The sequence below is a fragment of the Argentina silus genome (assembly GCF_951799395.1).
Source record: "Argentina silus genome assembly, chromosome: 21".
Lineage (NCBI taxonomy): Eukaryota > Metazoa > Chordata > Actinopteri > Argentiniformes > Argentinidae > Argentina > Argentina silus.
Genome location: NC_139675.1, coordinates 4,604,616 through 4,624,381, shown reverse-complemented (window position 1 = coordinate 4,624,381; position 19,766 = coordinate 4,604,616). Strand labels below are relative to the sequence as shown.

At 44.2% G+C, this 19,766-nt stretch overlaps 2 protein-coding genes across 7 annotated transcripts; one reads left to right on the top strand and one right to left on the bottom strand.

The window, feature by feature from the left end:
- Positions 1-572: 572 nt before the first annotated feature.
- Positions 573-9,118, bottom strand: fbxo8 (F-box protein 8). Of its 3 annotated transcripts, none has more exons than XM_083693325.1 (6): positions 8,880-9,118; positions 5,836-6,214; positions 5,370-5,496; positions 4,978-5,096; positions 4,508-4,704; positions 573-2,923 (listed from the first exon to the last, which is right to left on the bottom strand). In XM_083693325.1, the coding sequence occupies exons 2-6, from the start codon at positions 6,204-6,206 to the stop codon at positions 2,736-2,738; spliced, it is 1,002 nt and encodes a 333-aa protein (XP_083549451.1). In that variant the 5' UTR covers positions 6,207-6,214; positions 8,880-9,118; the 3' UTR covers positions 573-2,735. The 3 variants fall into 3 exon arrangements, with proteins under 3 accessions (XP_083549451.1, XP_083549452.1, XP_083549450.1); XM_083693326.1 differs by having other exon boundaries at positions 5,836-6,206; XM_083693324.1 differs by lacking the exon at positions 8,880-9,118 and adding an exon at positions 8,003-8,773.
- Positions 9,119-9,630: 512 nt separating this feature from the next.
- Positions 9,631-18,793, top strand: cep44 (centrosomal protein 44). 4 transcript variants are annotated; one of them, XM_083693321.1, is made up of 11 exons: positions 9,631-9,711; positions 9,835-9,930; positions 11,980-12,127; positions 15,013-15,159; positions 15,850-15,969; positions 16,172-16,336; positions 16,432-16,641; positions 16,987-17,059; positions 17,553-17,677; positions 18,512-18,549; positions 18,679-18,793. In XM_083693321.1, exons 2-11 carry the CDS (start codon positions 9,839-9,841, stop codon positions 18,725-18,727), a joined length of 1,167 nt encoding a protein of 388 aa, XP_083549447.1. In that variant the 5' UTR covers positions 9,631-9,711; positions 9,835-9,838; the 3' UTR covers positions 18,728-18,793. The 4 variants fall into 4 exon arrangements, with proteins under 4 accessions (XP_083549447.1, XP_083549446.1, XP_083549448.1 ...); XM_083693320.1 differs by having other exon boundaries at positions 17,547-17,677; XM_083693322.1 differs by having other exon boundaries at positions 9,639-9,711; positions 15,874-15,969; positions 17,547-17,677.
- The last annotated feature ends 973 nt before the right edge of the window (positions 18,794-19,766 follow it).

Here is a 19,766-nt window from a genome sequence, read left to right as displayed (position 1 = left end):
TGCAGATTTTTCAGGTGCACTTTCAAGCTGTGAATCTCCCGTTCTACCACATCCCAAAGGTGTTCTATTGGATTCAGATCCGGTGACTGGGAAGGCCACTGAAGAACACTGAACTCATTGTCATGTTCATGAAATCAGTTTGAGACGACTTTTGCTTTGTGACATGGTGCATTATGATGCTGGAAGTAGAAGATGGGTAAATTGTGGTCATGAAGTGACCCTAACCCACCCTCCAAGACTTTGTAGTACATTTTTGGGGCTGTGTTTGCGAGGTTCAGGCTATAAACTATCTTTTTTTTAATAACAGGCTAAGATGTCACAATGACAACTGTTACCTGGCATGCCGGATATCATGTAAATCTTTCAATGTGAATTACCTCCAGTGTTTCAGACTGACAATATACGGGGAAATCCGTGAAGGTGCATTTGATAAATACAAAATACACCAGACATTTGGTGTTTGAAATACAGAATTTGGCCACACTTGACAATAATATGAGGAGTGGTAATTCAACAGTTTGGCGCATTAAGAGACTAGTGGAACAACACAACTCGCCACCTCAACAACGAGGAAAGTGTTTTCTCAAGAGTTTTATTTGTATACAATCTAGACATGATTTATTCCAGTGTTGTCATTTAGCAACCCTTGTGGGATGTAAAGGTTTGGTTTTTGCTAGTCTGTTTAAACGAAATCCTCCATGAAATCCTCTATATCACGGCTCCTATGCAAAAAAAAATGCAATACAGAAAACAAATGGAATTGAACAAACTCAGTAAATGTCAATTGCTGTTAAACTAAACTTCATTACCATTCCATAAATATTACAATAATTCTCACAATCATTTTAAATTCGTTATGGTAGTGAATCATGTCAGTGAGCAAAGACTCTGTTCTTTGCATGCAGTTTAGGTGCTCATTGTTTTCTGGTAACAAACATCATAGAAGTGCAAAAAGAGTCTACGTAATGAGGAAAAAACGGCTGTTAAAATACTTCAAAATAAAATTATATATGCTTATAAATCTCTATACTTAAATATATACATGATGTGCAAATAAAACAAACCAGGGTTTAATCAATTGTATGCAAACATTTCCAATGTTAGTTTTTCTTTATGTCTGTTTTTGTCATTTCAACCTATTGGCACTGTATGCAAAAACAAGACGATTAAAGACAGCGTACAGCCAAGTCGACGGAGAGAGACTTTCAAACAGTCCTCCAGATATGTCGGAGCTGAAATAGTGTGTTACTGAGGGGTTAAAAGAGACATGAGTCAGGACAGAAAAGCCTCCCCAGGTTAAAGTGCTTGCTTGGTATGCTGCATTCGAGTGCTCCTCTGAAATAGGAAACTCAGATTTCAGACATGGAACATTTCGGAGACATGGAGAGTTTCCCACTTGGAAGGATGACAGAATCACCCAATGAGGAGCGCTACGCAACATTATATGCAAAATGCGTGGTGGGAAGTTCAGAGTTCCCGGAGAGCACTCGAACGCACCATTAATCATCATGATCTCATAGTTGCGTTCTAACGGTCAAAGAAACAGGGGGAATATACAGTAAAAGGACAGTGGAGAGATTAGTGGCTTGCACACAGTGGCTAGTTGTTGTGGCAAACAGAATGAAGCCACTATAGACAAGGGGGGGGGGGGGGGAGAGATTGCAGTCAAAAGATAGATATCAACGTTAGACTGAAATATGATAGAGGTATTTGCCCAATATACCAAACACGGACGTACAAAAAACCAAAATCTAGTCCACAGGGTAGGGAAGAACAACATTCATATCTGTGGTGCCACTTCGATGCTCATATCAGTGCCTTTTTTTTTAAGGGGTAAAAAGTTGATAAACACAGTGAGAATAATGGAAATTAAATTCACAAACACAAACCTTCATTATCCAACTAAACTTTGGCCAAGGTGAAACTCACACTGGACAACGTCTGTCCCTGACTTTGATCATCTTTTTTTCCTTCAACAATTTTGTGCTGTATTATTAATAATGGAGATGCACGAGAGCTGTATATTTCGAAAGGAAAATTATTTGTCTAAATGTTGAACTAATGTCGGTTGTGCCTTCGGAATGCTTACTGATTCCAATTTCATCCATCCATGACACAAAGTCAGGGACATAGTCACAGTGGCGTTTGCGTCAGCCCATGTCATCATTGTTAGATTGTTCTCTTCTCCCCTCTTTAAAGTACTTCAAACAGAAAACAAACCCAAAACAACAACATTCATTTAAAAAAGCAAACCCGAATATTAATGCAAAACTCAAAAGTGAAGTAATTCACAGAACCTCCAAAAAGTGATAAGGTGAACCACAACTGATAACTGTCGCTGTGTAATACTCAGCTCTAGCTGATTTCATAGCCTATGTCGGACTTCTTCGATAGCATACGTTAGCTACACTTCTGCGTGGTTAAGCTGGTTGTCGTGGTTATGTCGTATGCTACTGGTGTGGATATACGCTAGCCTGTCTCGGGCCGCGCCCTGACGTGACTTCCTTCGGGGCGGGCCCGATCTCTACTCCTCAGCGCTACGACGGCTCGAGAGCCTCTCTCCCCTGCTACAGAAGCACCATCGCTGGCGGAGCCCCTGGTTAGAACGACCTGCGACACTTTTTGCCCCAAAAGTCTGTGTAAAATCCGTGTCAGTGCAGTCACTGGTACGTTTATTGCCCAGCCGCTCCCGTCTTGCATCGTGACCCCCCGCCGTGACCCCACGAGGCCGCTGGCTAAGCCGCCACGTGGCCGATGAGATAGATGTTGTCGTAGAGGTGGCCCACAAAGTCCTCGCTGATGTTGGCGGCGGCTCGGCGCGTGTTGCGTATGAACTCGCGCTTGGACATCTTGTTCTTGACGTGCGGGCTGGTCAGGTCGATGGAGAGGAGGATGAGGGAGTAACACAGCACATACACCGCATCTGGGGAGGGAGGAGGAGAGAGAGAGAGAGAGAGAGAGAGATGGAGAGCATGTTTAGCTTTATTTTAGCCTGTCCCTTTTTTTCTGGTTTGTCTTACGATGTCCGATTTGAAGGAGCTTAATGTATTTTCAATCATCCAGTGAAATCAATCAGAGCCAGAGAAAGAGAGAGAGAAAGAAAAAGGGAAAGAGAGAATGAGAGAGACAATTGGGACAGTAAGCTGTGTGGTTATTAGCCCTACAATACACTGGGGAGCGATAGCTTCAGAAAGAGAGAGACCGAGGAAAGGAAGAGAGGAGAGGAGAGGAGAGGAAGGAACAGAGGGTAAGATCAAGAGAGGGACCACAGGGGTCGAGAGTGACACAACAACAGCTAGAGGAAGTAGAGAGACTTGGAAGTGCATCTGCAACATTTTCACCCATCCTGAAGTGTGAATAACAGCCCCCCGAGACCAGAGGGAAGAGTTTGTCTCATTGGGAAACGTCTCTCTCCTCGTCTCACACATCGAGTGCATCAGCCCTGGCCCTGGTTCAGACTGAGAGAGTTCACACCCCGTAGAGAGCACATCTCCAACGCGGCGGCCAAGTTTAACCCCAAAAGTTTATAATAAATCAGCCTCTCTCCTTCAGGACCTCAGACGACGGACCGGCCAAGACCGGGCCAGATGTTGTTACGACGCCGCGCTCCGATTGGCTGGGGCATCGCCCTCCTCTCCTAACACTTTAAGCCCGTGGGGATTATTGGGGCTTTAGGGGCCAATGGCAGTGTTAGTACAGGGATTTCTCACACATTTGATTCTGCAACAAGGACAACTCGGTCAAGTGCGCTAGTTGGGCCGGCGGCAGGGCCTAGCGGAGATTACAGCTAGGCTGGCTAGCCCTGGTTTGGAAACAAATCAACAGACTCCAACCTTAAACAAATCAACAGACTCCAACCTTAAGCCAGTAGGATTTGTTTAGCATGGACGGAGAGCTGGGAGTCATTCAAGTGTGTCAGTAGCTGGCAGGTGGTTTCTATCCGACTCTGACAACAGGCCCAACAGACAGTCATACAATGGCTCGTCGACTCGGTTCATTTAAGGCTTGCTACCCGCAGTTTATAGAGCTACAGCGGTAGCTACCAATTCACCTACTTGTCCTGTCTGAGTTCAATCAGTCTGCAATCCCTGTTATTCCCATGGATTAACTCCATTAGGACTACAACTCCCTCCACTCATCCCTATTATTCCCATGGATTAACTCCATTAGGACTACAACTCCCTCCACTCATCCCGATTATTCCCATGGCTTAACTTCATTAGGACTACAACTCCCTCCACTCATGAGGTTTACTCAACTGAACTCCCAGCAAAACTTCGGCATCCACCTGAGTAATCTAAACAACCACAGAACTACAATTCCCTGCCCTCACCTGGGTTACCGATACACCCTGTAAAACTACCAACTTCCACTCAGCCAAGTTACCTGATCACCCCACATGAACCACAACTCCCAGCACTCAACGAGTCTCCCGGCAGAACTACAACTCCTCTTCTCATTTGACACACCTGAACACCCCAAAAGAACTACAACCCCCATCACTGACCTGGGCTGAGGCCCACCTCTCGGACCAGGGCGGGGTTGCAGGCGCAGAAGCGGTGGGAGAACTTGGTGATGAGGGTCTCCAGGTACTCGCCCCTCTCCTCAGGGGCATGGATGTGTCTGAAGAAGTCTCTCAGAGCGTTGGGAAGGAACTGGTTACTGAAATTGTGCAGGGTGACCAGCTCGTCCAACACGTCTCTCCTATGAAAAACACGCAGCAAACAACAGAAGCATGAATCTTCATCATCACAGAACCTCCTGTCATCATGGTCATCATCATGGTCACCACACTGTCATCATGGTCATCATCATTTGCACTGTGGTCTTCGTCATCATCATTATTACAACCATAATCATCGTAATCATTATTTGTTGGTCAGGGAAGTTAGAAACGTCATAAAATATTGTCCAATTCACTTTTTTCGTTAAACTAGTAAATCATTTGGATTCAGTGAGAGCTCCGGAGGACCGTACCTCTCGTCAAGGTAGACCCGCAACATCTTCCAGTTGAGCCTCCGTGTGTAGAAGATAAACTTGGCCAGCTCTACAGAGTGGTCGACCAGTATGCCTTTAGACATGAAGTAACTGATACCCTGTTAGCAGAGAGGGAACAGATAGAGAGGATTAGAGATGGAGGGAGAGGGAGAGGGAGAGAAGCCAGACCAGACACAGCTCCATCTCAGCCTAGCCCACAGCAGGCCTATCACATGTCTTCTAAGTGGCCAGGCAAAGTGCTGTTAATCCACCTAATGATACGAACCCAAAATGTCCCCTGATTCAGATCTATAGAACCAGGCTTTGACCTGACCTCTATGGCTGTGATGTCACTCTCAATCTATGTGGGAAGAGTAATGTGTGTGCTTTACCTCCTGTGAGTTAGAGTTGAACGTCAGGCTGCCTTCATCCAGCTGCATGTAGAGTCTCCTATAGGAGAACCCAAGGGGAAGCCTCCTATTGTAGATGGAACAGTGACCCCAAGTGGACTTACACAACCTAGGGCAGGAGAGAGAGAGGGAGAGAGAGAGAGAGAGAGAGAAAGAGAGAACTTCTAAAATATTTTAACTGGTAAAAAAATATTGTACATGTACATTGATAGTGTCTACATTGCTATTGTAGTTACAACTTTTACAACTTTTTGGAGCTTGCCTTATTAAAAAAAAATAAACTCAACTTTTAGAGACAATTAAAGAGTGAACCGAGTTATTTGTTTGAAAAAAACAATCTGCGTTTCACACAGCCTGGAACTATACCCTCTCCTGTCACCCCTACAACAGGAACAGCCCTAATTCCTGCCGTGGGTACTGTCTTCACCCCTCTCATGCCCTTGCTCACCCCTGCCACAGGTACTCATCGTGGCCCAGGTCCTGCCACACACAGGAGGCCAGGCAGAGGTCGGTGGCGTTCAGATACGACAGGATGGTGATGCTCAACTCGGGGGGCAGCATCTCCAGGTCGATGAAGCGCTGCCCATCCTTGCCCCCCCTGCGAGTCCGCAGCAGCTGGTAGATGTCGGCGCCCGGGCCCTGGCAGTGCTGGCCGCGGCGTGGGTGGGGGGGCAGGGGGTCGTCGGGGGACCCCATCCTCCGAGTGCCTAGACCACCACCGCCACCGTCCACATCGACACCATCGTCCCTGGAGAGGTAGTCACCATACTCTTCCTCCAGCTGCTGGCTCCTGGCCACCCGCCACAGAGCCTGACCCATCTGCAGATCTGAAGCCACACAGCAACACCAGACACAGTCAGTACACAGTCAACGCAGCATAAGCACAGCATACACACTGCGTACACACAGCATACACACAGCTCAGCACAGCACAGTCCACAACACATTTAGATATGCCAGTTTACTGTAGGCTAACACAGGAAGCAGGCTACACAGTTAACCTCACAGAGGAAATAAAAACTTTGCAGAAAAATACATCAAACAGTTGTTCAAGGCTGAGTGGTCAGGTTCTAAGTCCTGTTGTGAATGGGGAATTTCCAGCTCATCAGAATTGAACAGTAGTAACCAGACCATACATATGGGGCTACACAGTGTAGCTTTTTCCAATAAAAGGGCTAATTTCTATGTATCCTATTACAATGTGCTCCTCAAGCCATTCCCTGTTTACAAAACAATGCACAAAACAGACGTAGGTAAATCTCATTGAACTACCTTACTACTACATAAGTTTTTCTCAGCAACTGGATTAGGTCTGGCTACTTCCTGGTATTTAGTCAGTTGCATGACGGCAGCTGATGGGTATCTCTCTCGGAGTTAGGCTAGCCTCCTGAGTCATTGAATCAGGCTGTTTTTCACAAAACCATTACAGAAATTAGGATACCTCTGCCCTTTTGTACCGCCTCATCTTAGACACGCTAATAAAAACCAAAACAACTCAGTAATAGTGGCCTACGGGCAGGTAGACCTATGAGTCAGTCGTTGATCTGGTTGTTGTTGTCGTTCTTATTGTTGTTCTGCACAGTAGAACATTTAGAAATGGTCATGCATTAATCCTGACATCTCAATGACCGTGTAATCCCTTGCCCATGAATGGCAGCAACTTCTCAGATCCATTTATAGCGGTCTAAACCTTTACCTCATCAGACACAGCACAATCAAGGCTTAACCATTTAGCCCGGTTAAGGCCCGCTACTACCATGCTATGCTGACATGCTGTTCTCCATGTAAAAAAACAAAAAACAAACACTTAACAAACGAACAAACAGATTGCTGTGGTATTATTTGCCCAGGCAGTAGCCTTAATCCGCTAAGTGATACATGCATTAAACTCTCTGACTCCCCGGTGAGTCTGCTTCAGCGAATGAGTTGGGGGAGGGCTATTTTATAACACACCACTCTCTCTCTCTCTCTGTCTGTCTGTCTCTCTCTCTGACAGAATAATATAAGGACTCTAATCTACTGAACGTCTTGGAGAGGGCTCTCTCTCTCTCACCACTCTCTCTCTCTCTCTCCCTCCCTCTCTCTGACAGACTAATATGTAAGGACTCTAATCTACTGAACTCCCTTGTGTCCCTTGGGCATCGTCCCAATGTCACAGTCCCTGTCCCCCACAATCTTAATTCCAACCCACTTAACCACACGCAGGAATTCCTCACATGCTCTCAATAGCGTTTGCATGTGATATTAGCATGCTCGTCTCGACATCGCTGCGATGCTGTCACACTTGTTCTTCCACATTTCCTGACCGTGGAATTAAAGACTCTCAGCCCCGGTAGCAGGCTGGGAGATGCTTTTGAGGAGCACCTTTAAAAAGTTGTTTACTGTCAATATTTAGCCTGGATCAGGCTACTGTCGGTTATGTTCTTAAGAAGGTCTACGCTAGGCCACCTCTTGCTAAACTGTTTGCATGACTGGGCTTTAAGTGGCTTATTTATGTGAAATTGAGAACTGACTGGAGGTTTTAAACACAGATGTATAAATTGGGTTAGATGTTGAGTTATCGGATTCCTATGCAGTAATCTAGTGATAAGCAAAGCGTGTGAGAGTAGACTTACATACTGTGCTTTCCATTTCCAATAGGTGTTCATTTGTTTGTAATGGCTAAACAGTTGGAGCATACCCAAGTGAATACCCAAGAATAAGAGTGAAGTACAACAGTATTCTTTTCAAAGTGGCTACCAGAAATTAGGCTCATAGTGTGAACAGAATGTTGATTCATAGTAGGCCTAGCCCATGACAAATTGAGGATGAGGTCCTGTTCAAATTGTAGTACACAGGCCTACCATTTGAGATTGCTGTTAGTGTTTTACTGAATGTTCTTCCAATGTGCAGTCACGCAGACTGTGCTGAGTTCAGGCTGTTTCAGAAGAGTCTGTTTACAGTCAATTAACTGAAACAGCATGACAGATTCAGAGAGATCCTTGGGATTAGTTGGCCTGCCACTGACTAGCATGTGCCTCCCCTTCAAAAAAAAGTGCTTGCAGGAGCATTTGATTAGACATAAAAGTAAATAACAAATCAATGCAAACATCAAGATAGGGAGATGTGGACATGGGCTATGCATGTTGCATACAACAATGTATTGGTAAACAAAGAGGAATAATATTCTCTCTATAAACGAGGAGTTCTGAGTTATGCAATCAACTGTGAATATTTGGTTAATTTGATAAGCTGTCATATGATCCATGTCATGCTGTGCAAACGCACTCATTGCACTGCTGTAAACATCAAAATTGAAGTTCTGTGTGTCTGCTTGAAAATTATTTCACTTGATCAAGCTCGATTGACCTAAAGTTCTCGCCTTTCTTCAATATAATTGGTTTAACCCAGACTTCGACTATTCAAGCAGACCACCCATTGGTGAAAGCTGTTGTCATTCACAAACTATTGTTTGCTTGGTTTCGACCGATGCCCTGAACCAGCGCCACCTACCTGACTTTTATGAAATAATTCTACCGCCGCCGCGACGTACACTGTGTTCAGATCGTAAACAACTTCGCTGGGAATAGTTTTGGCTCTTCTATCGGTGACCAGATGCTCTCATCTCCGTCAATTGCAGGCCGAAAGCCTCTCGTTTCAACGCTGTTGAGGAGAAAAACTGCACACAATGCCAGAACAGCCCTAATCTCCCCCTATCGCTCAACGCAGGGCTTCCTCAACCCCGCCTGTCGCCCTCCTCCCTCTCTCTCTCCCTCTCTCTCTCACTGTTGTCCACTTTGACGTTTCTCATGTTATTGGTGGAAATGACGTGCATACATTTGAGTAAATGCGTGTGAATAATATCAATGGTACTTTCTACGAACCGCTCTAACGTTAGTTGAATGGTCTTTCTAGCTGATATTTCTCAGAATCGGAACCGTAATCACCGTTCAAATTAAGCAATTGACACGACCGTAAGTGTGACTTACCACCCTGTTTTTTGTTGCACTGGGTTCGGTGAAGGTGAAGCACTTTAGTCAAATCATTTAGTCAATATTTACGAATGATAGCGCATAGTATTTCGGGCCAATTCAAATTAAAGCAGGGCAGATGACACTTTCCCTGACAAATCTGAATTTAGCTAGCTATAGAAATTGTTTAAACAAGTTAAAGTGTAAGGTTAGAAAACGATGCGCTATGTAACGAATGTGCTGATATAAATCAACACAGTGTTTCCCCTTTATTTATGCCATGGTAACCAATCGCAGGCTCGCGGCAAATGAAGTTGTTTCAGCGGGCGACACAAACTGCAGAAATGTCCAGATAGGACTATACATCCTGAAAGGTATGACATTATTCATATATTGAATGGTTCAACTGCTGCTTGAGTGTGTGACTCAATGCAGGTTTGAGATCTTGTCTTGATAACCTAGCTTAGACCGTCATTTGTTTGAATCTCTCTTGCTAGCGCAATGATGTCGACTGGCGACTTGAAAGGATGTCTTCGCAAGCTTGATGCTCAACTCCGGGCGTTGAAGTACCCGAGGGAGGTCGACTACAACGGGTATGTGCCGTGTGTAGTGCGATGCCAAACTAAACACGTCAGTGTCAACTGAGCTGGAAGATGTGCCACAGCAGCAGTGCATTGTTGTAAATGCAGTTGGAGGGAACGGAGATTCATGGCATGTTGTGGTTCAGTAGATGGCCACACGGTGGCACTATATTCAGGCTCCTGCTTTACTTGCAATACAGTCTTCCCCTACTGTACCTTACCCTAACTGTATCTGCCCTCCTAACCTTATGGTTATGCCTAACCCCGACTCTTAATTAGGGTAAATGTCTCATGCATTTGCTGGTAACCTCAAAAGTAATTTGAGAACAGTTCCCCCCATATTCATTCACTCTGATAGGCTCTCTGAACAAGCCATGACAACATACCGTGTTGTCACCAGATATGTTGAGTCCAATCTTTAAGTTTTCAAATAAATCAGTGTCTGTGAGCAAGGTGGGCTGAGCAGATGGTAACAGTTTCTTTGCTTTGACTACTCCAAGTCCGAGCCTCCTTTCCGATGATGTCACGGTTCTTCTCTTTATCCAGGTGTTTGGGTCACCGGTTTCCATGGCATTGTAACAAGGTGCAGGCAGTCTAGCCATGCTATTTCAGTTCATAGTCACATATATTGCAAGTGTGAAAAAGTGTCGAACTTGTGATGAAATCGAAATGGCGGTTGATCAAAAGATTTAGGCATAGGCTTCATCATTGTCCAATAATCACACCATATTAGGGAACATCCATTCATTGCTGTTTTTGTCACATTCATTTTTAGTCTTCATTCATATAAATTGTGCATTTTATAGCATATCCCTGCATAATTTGCTTTAATAGGAATACAACATTTCACAAAATATGCCCTTACATGCTTAGGCTAGTTTTTTTTTGTTTGTTTTCTTTACAAAATGTAATATTCCTTTTTGATCTGTCCCTGCCTTGCTTGGAGTATAGTGAAACAGAATGTCACTCATCTAGTTAGTAAATAAACAGGCCTACCGGTATGTGGTAACAATTATGATGACATTTGTAGTTATAATTTGACCTTTGATCAAAGTCATGTTGGCAAATCCGAGTCCTGACACTAAACCAGGAGCTTACTTAGTCTGGTTAAAACTAATCTCCCAACTTCTTATTATAGACTCTACTCATCAGTCATTGTTTAGGATGTGTGCGCTACATAGACAAAACTTACTTTGTAGGCTAACTCAAGAAACAAAGCACTTTGGCTTTTAGACTTAGGCTAAACATCTGTATTCATCTAAACATCCAATTGGGCTGTAGCCATACTTCATGGTCTGTTTTCTTTTTGAAGTCCCGGCTGCGGAGGGTCGTCCCTAACTCTGCCTGAGCATAACTGTTTTGTAAACAGGCTTTACATTAACCAGCCGTGTGCCCCCCCTCTGTGAAAGGACCCAATTTGCGGATCAGATGAGCAGAGATGCTTTTTGAAGTCAGATGCGTCAAACACGACATGCTCGCGAGGGAAATGAGACTCACTTGGCTCCAAGACTGTAGTTATAGTGATGAAAGACTTCATCAGTTGGACTTAGGCCTAATTACAAGACCCAGCAGGTCGAGGCACAGCAGTTGGCTTCTCTTTCTCTATCCAGTGATGGATTTGATTACTTACTTAGGCCTCGAGTGTAGATCAAACTACAGGCAGTTTTTTTGAAAACTAAAGTATACTGTAAATAGTTTAGTTTGTATTTGTTTTTTAACCTTCCAAGTTGAGTATTAGGAGTGAGGAGGAGACTTCTATGAGTTTTTTTGTGACAAAATGCTAACAGTTAGCGGGTGGTGACAGAGGCAAGATAAATAGAACTAAAGTGTGGATTGAAGTCTGTCCGTAGACTGCTTTCAGGGCAAGGAAACACATTTCAATTTGTAATTTGGGCAAACTATCCCTTTAAGTCTCTAGGTTAGTCTCTTGGAGCTGAATGTTTTAGCAAGTGAGATCTTATGGCTGTTGGTAATGTCTGTTTTAAACCCTTAATGACAGTCATCTCTGGTCTTGGCCCTACTAAGCGTTTAAGAAACTCACCTCTGTGCTCTTTCCCCCAGCGTGGCCAGAGGAGACCCTGCAGCCTTCCTACCTGTGGTGAGCTTTGCCTTCATCTCCTACTCAGCACACCTGGCAGAACACCTGATGGGGTTCGGAGTGGAACTGACTGGGAAGAACGATCTACGTTTCATCGACAGCATTTATAAGGTAAACCACACTGGCACTCGTATAACATATGCCATTTAGCTGACGCTTTCATCCAAAGCGACTTACATTGCAACGAGTGCATACATTTCAGTATATATGGTCCCAGCAGGAATCAAACCCACAACCTAAGTGTTGCTAGCGCCATGCTCTACCAACTGAGCCAGAGAGGAACACGTACATATAATATGTACATATGCTTGGGATTAAGTAATGGCGCATAATGGCGAACATTTCAAACTTCTTACACTCATTTCAACCCAAATTGTATATATACAGTGCCCTGCATAAGTAATGGGACAGTGAAGCATTTTTTTCCCTTTGCTATGAGGTTTAAGTAGAGATTTTTTATTTTATTTAATGGTATTTGTGTACATATTGGTTTCACCATTCAGAAATTACACCACTGTGTATGCATAGTGCCCCTATTTCAGGGTACCCAAAAGTAATGGGACAGATCTATCAAATGTCCAAAATAAGCACTCATGTTTTAGTATTTGGTCGACAATCCTTTGCATGCAATAACTGCCTGAAGTCTGCGACCGATTGACCCCACCAGACACTGGGTGTCTTCTCTGGTGATGCTCTGCCAGGCCCGTACTGCAGCCATCTTCAGTTGTTGTTTGTTTTGAGGTATTTTTGCCTAAATTCTTATCAGGAAATGAAATGCATGTTCAATTGGATTGAAATCTAAAGGTTGACTTGGCCAGTCAAAGCCTTTCCACTTTTTGGCCCTGAAAAACTCCCTAGGTGCTATGGCAGTATGTTTTGGGTCATTGTCTTACTGTATGATGAAGCACCATCCAATGAGTTTGGAGGCATTTGCTTGAGCTTGAGCAGACATGATGTTTCTGTACACTTCAGAATACATTCTGCTGCTACCATTCTAGTGGCAGCTGTACGTTCCTCTTGCAAAGGCCTTTTTCCAGACCTCTGCAGGCTTTTTAGGTACGTTTTAGCAAACTCTAACCTGACCATCCTTTTTGAGGATAACTTGTGATTTGTGCCTTGCAGTGAAGCATCTGTAGTTTGGCTGGTGATGTGTTCTGTGGATTGTAGTCTCTGACACATTGAGGACTACCTCCTGGAGAGTGTTCCTGGTCTGTGGGGTTGGGGGTTTTCATAATTATGGTGAGCATTCTCATCCACTGTGAATGTCTTCTTTGGCCTACCAGCCTGTTTGTGATTTCTGAGCTCACCAGTGCTTTTTTTTCTTTTTAATGATGTTTCAAACTGTTGACAGTCACATCAGTTCATTGGAACGATGGAGGGAGGGAGGGATTAAGTCACTTCAGTTCCTTCCTGAAACGACTGAGGGAGGGAGGGAGGGGGAGAGAGAGAGAGGGATAGAAATGTCATCACAACCAGTAAAACTCCTCTTGAAAGAGACCAGCAGGATGTCCCCACACAGATTAAGGTTAGGTCACATGTGGGAATACTTTTTCTTGTGTTGCTCAAATAACCAAAAAAAATAATCTCAGTGAATCACAGAAACATGCCATTTATTCTTACTCACAGGTTATGGAATACTGGGAATTGTCTTGATATATGATATACTGGCAGTTGGGGCATTTCCCTTTGCTGTATTACAACTCACAGGTGCTCAGGTCAGGATGAAGGTAAAGATATTCTCAAGCAGTCAGGGAATATAATGACTTGTTCAAATGTAGCATGAATGGCGTGGCATTTCTGTCTCTTTGTTCAGTCTGTGTTAACCTGACTATAAAAACCAGAAGGTCATGTGGGGCCGTAGTATACAGATCTGTATTGCAGCTAAACACACACACACACAGACACAGACACACACACACAGACAGACACACAGACACACACACACACTTTTCTCTCTCCGGTGTGTTTCTGGCAACCATTCTTCTCCGTCCTTGAGCAATTACTCTCTCCTAAGGCTCGCACATGCCGCAGCGTACAGAAGAGAAACTCCTTCATGTCTTTCCAACTTCTCGTCTCGTCTCGTCTTGGCTTGGCTTGTCTCACGGTCCCCTCGTCATCTCCCGCTGTGAGACCAGCTGATCTGCAGAGACCCTCGTCCCGTGCGATGGAGCCCGATTGGCTGGAGCCCAAAAGGCTGATGCTCATTGGTTGAATATGGGAGACGGCGTGTCACAGGGGGAGCTTGCGGAGAGGAGACAAGCCATTTGCTCGGCGTTAAAGACAGTGTAACAGGAAGGCACTCATTTAGCTGTCCTGTCGTACCGCCTGGCCTGCCATCTTTCCCTTGAGTGATGTCACTGCCCATAGTTTGGAGTTGTCAGCGGATTGTTTTGATTATGTTTTGACCCCATTTTTTTTTCTTTTTTTTAAATTATGATTATTCTTACTGTTTCCACTCTTGTCTATTGAGAAAAGTACCTTGCCCCTGGATAAATTGGGAGCAGGAAAAAATATGGATTTGATGTCCATCCAAAGGGATGTTTTTAAATATCCCGGTAAAGGTTTTGTGAAAACTGTTGTGTTTTTGCTTATGTTGTGTGTGGGTTTAGATGGGGAAAGTAGGGACCATTGTACTTCATTGATTTTATAGAAGAGGAAACCTGCTCACTCAATGAAAGCATATACAACAATTGCTGCCTGCTGAATCCTCATAAGTAATCCATAGAAAATTAAAATGGACAGGATTTTTTTGTCTGATTAGTTAATACACGATAGGCATTTCCCTTTGTTGTATTGCAACTTGCAGGTCCTCAGGTCAGGATGAAGGTAAAGGTATTCTCAAGCAGCCAGGGAATGTAATGACTTGTTCAAATCTGCAAATGCATGTCCAATTGTTAGTAAGTGAACAGAACTTCAACCTGTTCTTTGCAGTGTTGCTGTCCATTTGTGTTTCCACGTTAACAGAAGAGCTGCAATGATTCATGTGATGCCTTCAGGTTCTGAGGGATCTCTTCCACTACAAGCCTTGCCTGACCAAGCAGCAATTCCTCCAGTTTGGCTTCGCTGAGAGAAAGATCTGCGTCCTCTGTGACATCATCGGCTTCGCCCTCCAAAAACACAAAGAACTCAACAAAGGCTGCAAGGTATGCCGGTTCCCCATAAACACAGTGTGATAATCTAAACAAACATGTTCTCTAGCTGCTTTGATGAGCCTAGATTGAATGGTGTTTAAACATCAAAGTATATCTCTTTCACAACGAGGGCAGACAAAATAGTAGACCAACTGTGTTTGATGTGTGCTTGATGTTGCTTGGCTTACTACTTTGACACAGGTTCACAGTATTGATTGATTGATAGATTTTTATTTGAGAGTAACACAAAATGCACACAGAGTACATGTCCCAGAGGAGAACACAAGGAAGTGTAAAACACTTGTTTCCGCTGTGGTCCTTGTTGGAATACATGCACAACAGATGCAAAATAAATACAAATAAAAACATCCTGTCAAAATAAAAACATCTTCTAAAAATAAAAACATCCTACAAAACAGCCCAACGTCCAACATCACACCAAAATAAATTAAAAAACAAACACTATTATACTGCAATCAACCTGCCTTATCTGTGTGTTGCAGCCAAAAACAAGACTTTTGAAATAGGGGGACAATGTATAAAAAGTGTTGTCATTTCTAAATGGTTAAACCAATATGTACCCAAATACCCTCAAATAAAAGCTGATAATCTGTACTTGATCCTCATAGATTCCAAATCCAAGCTTTTGGAGTATAGAGACAAAAAAATAAGAAATGCTTCACTGTCCCAATAATTACTCAGGGGGGGGCACTGTATGTGTTGCAGCCAAAAACAAGACCTCGTGTCCAGGCTTTACGTTCAGACTCTAGAAGTGAGGCTCTTCCACTCCAGTGTGACACAGTGAAGCCTGGAGACACGACCGTAAGTCCCTTTGGATATTGATACGATGTTAATATTGAAAATGCATATTGACAGATGTAAAACCTGTTTAATGTAAATCTGTTCAGAACTGCATTGACCTTGTCACAGAGGTCTCAGCAGATTCTTTGCATGGCTTTAGGAGCGTTTGACCTTGCTCTAATGTGAATCAGATATGACAGTCTATATATGACCCTGTACCCAGTTGTCGCTAAGCAGGCCTCTGGTGGAGAGACACATTGGGGGCACCCCCCCAGTCTCCTGGAGCACTCTCTCAGATGAACTAGAGTTACAGGAGGAGGAGGAGGAAGAGGAGGAAGGCTCAGGTTTGGAGGAGGTCCAGGCAATAGCACCCTCTGTCCGTCAGAATGTGAGAACCAACATGCAACACACATATACACACACACACACACACACACACACACACACACACAAACGCTCACTTGAGTGTATTTGACCCTCCAGGACCCGGTGGTAGAGGCGAGGCTGGTAGCGTTGGAGGCCCAGCTACGGCAGTGCCAGGCTGGGCTAGGGCGGCTCTCTGCCCTGGAGGACAGGCTGCAGCTCCTGGAGAAGGCCTCTGCAGGGACCATCACCATCGACCGGACCCAGTGGGAGAACCTGGAGAGCCGAGTGCTACTGCTGGAGACCAAACTGGCTCTGTCCACTACACAGGTGTGTGTGTGTGTGTGTGTGTGTGTGTGTGTGTGTGTGTGTGTGTGTGTGTGTGTGTGTGTGTGTGTGTGTGTGTGTGTGTGTGTGTAGGTGTGTGTAGGTGTGCGTGTGCGTGTGTGTGTGCGCGTGGCGCTGTCCACAGCACAGGTAGGAATCTCTCCACACATCATCTGTGTCTGGTCTGGAGCAGCTTAAGAGAAAGGACTGGACCTTGCCCAAAGAGAAGTAGAAGCAGGTGTGGAGGCGATGATGTCAGTGCATTCCAGGATTAAAAGCGTGTCTTTGTTTGATGGGACATCATCTCCGTTCAAGTATAGTTTGTCAAGGTCTCTCTTTTGTCTTTAGAAACATTCAACACTGGCCAACGGAGAAGAAAGGCATGATAGGACAGATGACATGACAGATAATTCAGTAACAGGTTAGTAATCTTCTACAGTGAAAACGGTGGGTTCAAACTATTTCTAGTATGTTCGTTTCAGCGTTGAGAGTATTGATGTGTTATATTGATAGAACACATGATATAAACTATTAGAGCAAGGGTTTCCAAATGTTTTTGTTTCACAACCTCAAATTGGATATCAATAATATCTTGTGACCTCAACAACTTGATTGTGGGCTAAGCCAACACATAATTAGAGTGTAAATATTAGTGTATTCTATCACCTAAAAGATAATTGGTTGGATATGAACCGCCAAAACACTGCAATATAGGCTCCAGGCGCAACACACAGACAATGTTTATCTTCATACAAAATGAAAATGTTGGTTTTATCAAATCATAGAGGGTAGTATCATTTTCTCACGGGACCCCAATTTGGGAACTGTTGTATTAAAGTAACTGAAACACGAAAAGATTCAATGAGATGTTTATTTTCCTAATTTCCTCCCTTGTGATGTTGCCACAGTAACAGAGTGGGGACCCAGCCCTTCAGAAAATCTCCACGGTAACTCTAGTACTGGATGTGACCACCCTGAGTCCTCCAGCACCACTGCCAGCTATCCCATTAACCCCTGCGTGGTAACTGGATCCCCAGAGGTGAGGGGCATATTTCCATAGCTTAGAAATAGCCTCCTCTCCTTTCCTCTCCCCTCCTCTTCTCTCCCCTCCTTTCTTCACCTCTCCCTTTCTTCTCCTCTCCTCTGCCCTCCTTTCCTCTTGATTAATATACACTCACCGGCCACTTTAGTAGGTACACCTTGCTAGTACTGGGTTGGACCCCCTTTTGTAGCCCATCTGCTTCAAGGTTCGACGTGTTGTGTGTTCAGAGATGGTCTTCTGCATACCTTGGTTGTAACGAGTGGTTATTTGAGTTACTGTTGCCTTTCTATCATCTCGAACCAGTCTGGCCATTCTCCTCTGACCTCTGGCATCAACAAGGCATTTTCGCCCAGAGAACTGCCGCTCACTGGATATTTTCTCTTTTTCAGACCATTCTCTGTAAACCCTAGAGATGGTTGTGCGTGAAAATCCCAGTAGATCAGCAGTTTCTGAAGTACTCAGACCAGCCCGTCTGGCACCAACAACCATGCTATGTTCAAAGTCTCTTAAATTACCTTTCTTCCCCATTCTGATGCTCGGTTTGAACTTCAACAGGTCGTCTTGACCATGTTTACATGCCTAAATGCATTGAGTTGCTGCCATGTGATTGGCTGATTAGATATTTGCGTTACCGAGCATTTGAAAAGGTGTACCTAATAAAGTGGCCGGTGAGTGTATATGTTTAATTTAATAATTGGTGATAAATTGTATCCAGTCAGTGCTGTCACCCAGCTGGTAGATGTGAGACAAGAAATGGAATCCATTTCATTCTAATGTCAGCATATTGTGTTTGTGTTACAAGACATTTCTTGTTACCTTTTTTCTTGATAGGAAAATCTAAAAGAGAGGTTGGAGAAGATAGCCAACATGTAAGTGGATGAACCACAATCTGTTGTTGTAATCTATTTACTGAGGCTTACTGCAACATTCCCAGTTTCAGAAATAACACGCACAGGATTTGTTTTCATTCTGGCGTCCTTCTTCTGTTATTGTTTTAGGATGAAAGACACATCCAGTCTTCTGAGAAGTATGGAACCCTCTATGTAAATTCACCCTGTTTTTATTCTGATTACTGGTTTAGTAAGTGAGTGACAAATAAAGATATTATCAGTACTTATTGACTGGCATGACATTTTTAACATGGTTGTTGTAGAATACGAAGCTACATTTGGAGACGCCTCAGTCTACAGTAAATTGCTGCTGTAACTTCCTGCTCGCTATGTGAAGTGAGGTTATGACCAACAGAGGGCGCTGTAGCACTAAATAAAGCTGTTGCAGCTCCATTTCATTTATGCTACATTGTCGCTGCCTAGTGGTCATTGTTGGTACTGGTATTCAGATAATCAAACTGCCCTTTCATGAAGGCATAAGAGAATAGTAAAAGAATGTAACCAATTTATGGTTGTGTGTACGTGCGTGCGCACGTCTGTGTGTGTGTGGGTGGGTGGGTGGGTAGGGGGGAGTTGGTGTGCACCTGCATGTGTGTGGCCTCATTAAGAAGTTCAAAACCCTGTAATGCCAACGGTGTGTACGACTATCCTCACGGAGCTAACATTGTTTGGAATTGGAGAGAGAGAGCAGTCAGAGTTGTTTGGCACTAAGCCACGTCTGTCTTCTTCTGACTGTATATCTGCTTCAGTAAACATTGGGTTCAAGTTAGTGTGTGTTAGTGTGTGACCCTCCATGCCAACTGTCCAAAGAGCAGTCGGGGAGATCTGGGCTGCTTGTCACAGTGCTAATAACCTTCCCATCGACACAGGTTTACGGTTGTAACTTCAGGGGCGAAGTCCCAGTAACCAGTGCAGTCAATAATATACATGACTGTGGCAAGTGTTATATCATCTGTTACCAATCCGTAGGCTTTACCGTAGCTTCAGGGGCTACGGTGGTGCGTTCACGAGCAGGAGACCCAGGTTCAAACCCAGTGAGGTTACACTCTCCCGTACTGTTGTTTTGTGTGTACTTGGAGGCGCGCTGCGAACTGGAAGGTGTCGGGGCAAATATCCATGCTGAATTATCATTCATAAAGGCTTCACTGCCCCCTGCCCGAGACAGCGAGTTGGAACAGAGCAAGCCTAACCCTCAG

Bases quoted from the DNA above. Each gene is read 5' to 3' on its own strand.
- fbxo8 (XM_083693324.1), bottom strand. The intron at 5,497-5,835 runs GTGAGCAAGGGC...CTCCTGCCCTAG, and splicing joins GATGAGTACCTGTGGCAGGG to GTTGTGTAAGTCCACTTGGG. The intron at 4,705-4,977 runs GTACGGTCCTCC...TGTTTTTCATAG, and splicing joins CGGGTCTACCTTGACGAGAG to GAGAGACGTGTTGGACGAGC.
- cep44 (XM_083693320.1), top strand. From the start codon at position 9,839: ATGATGTCGACTGGCGACTTGAAAGGATGTCTTCGCAAGCTTGATGCT. The intron at 15,160-15,849 runs GTATGCCGGTTC...ATAATTACTCAG, and splicing joins AACTCAACAAAGGCTGCAAG to GGGGGGGCACTGTATGTGTT. The intron at 15,970-16,171 runs GTAAGTCCCTTT...CCCTGTACCCAG, and splicing joins TGAAGCCTGGAGACACGACC to TTGTCGCTAAGCAGGCCTCT.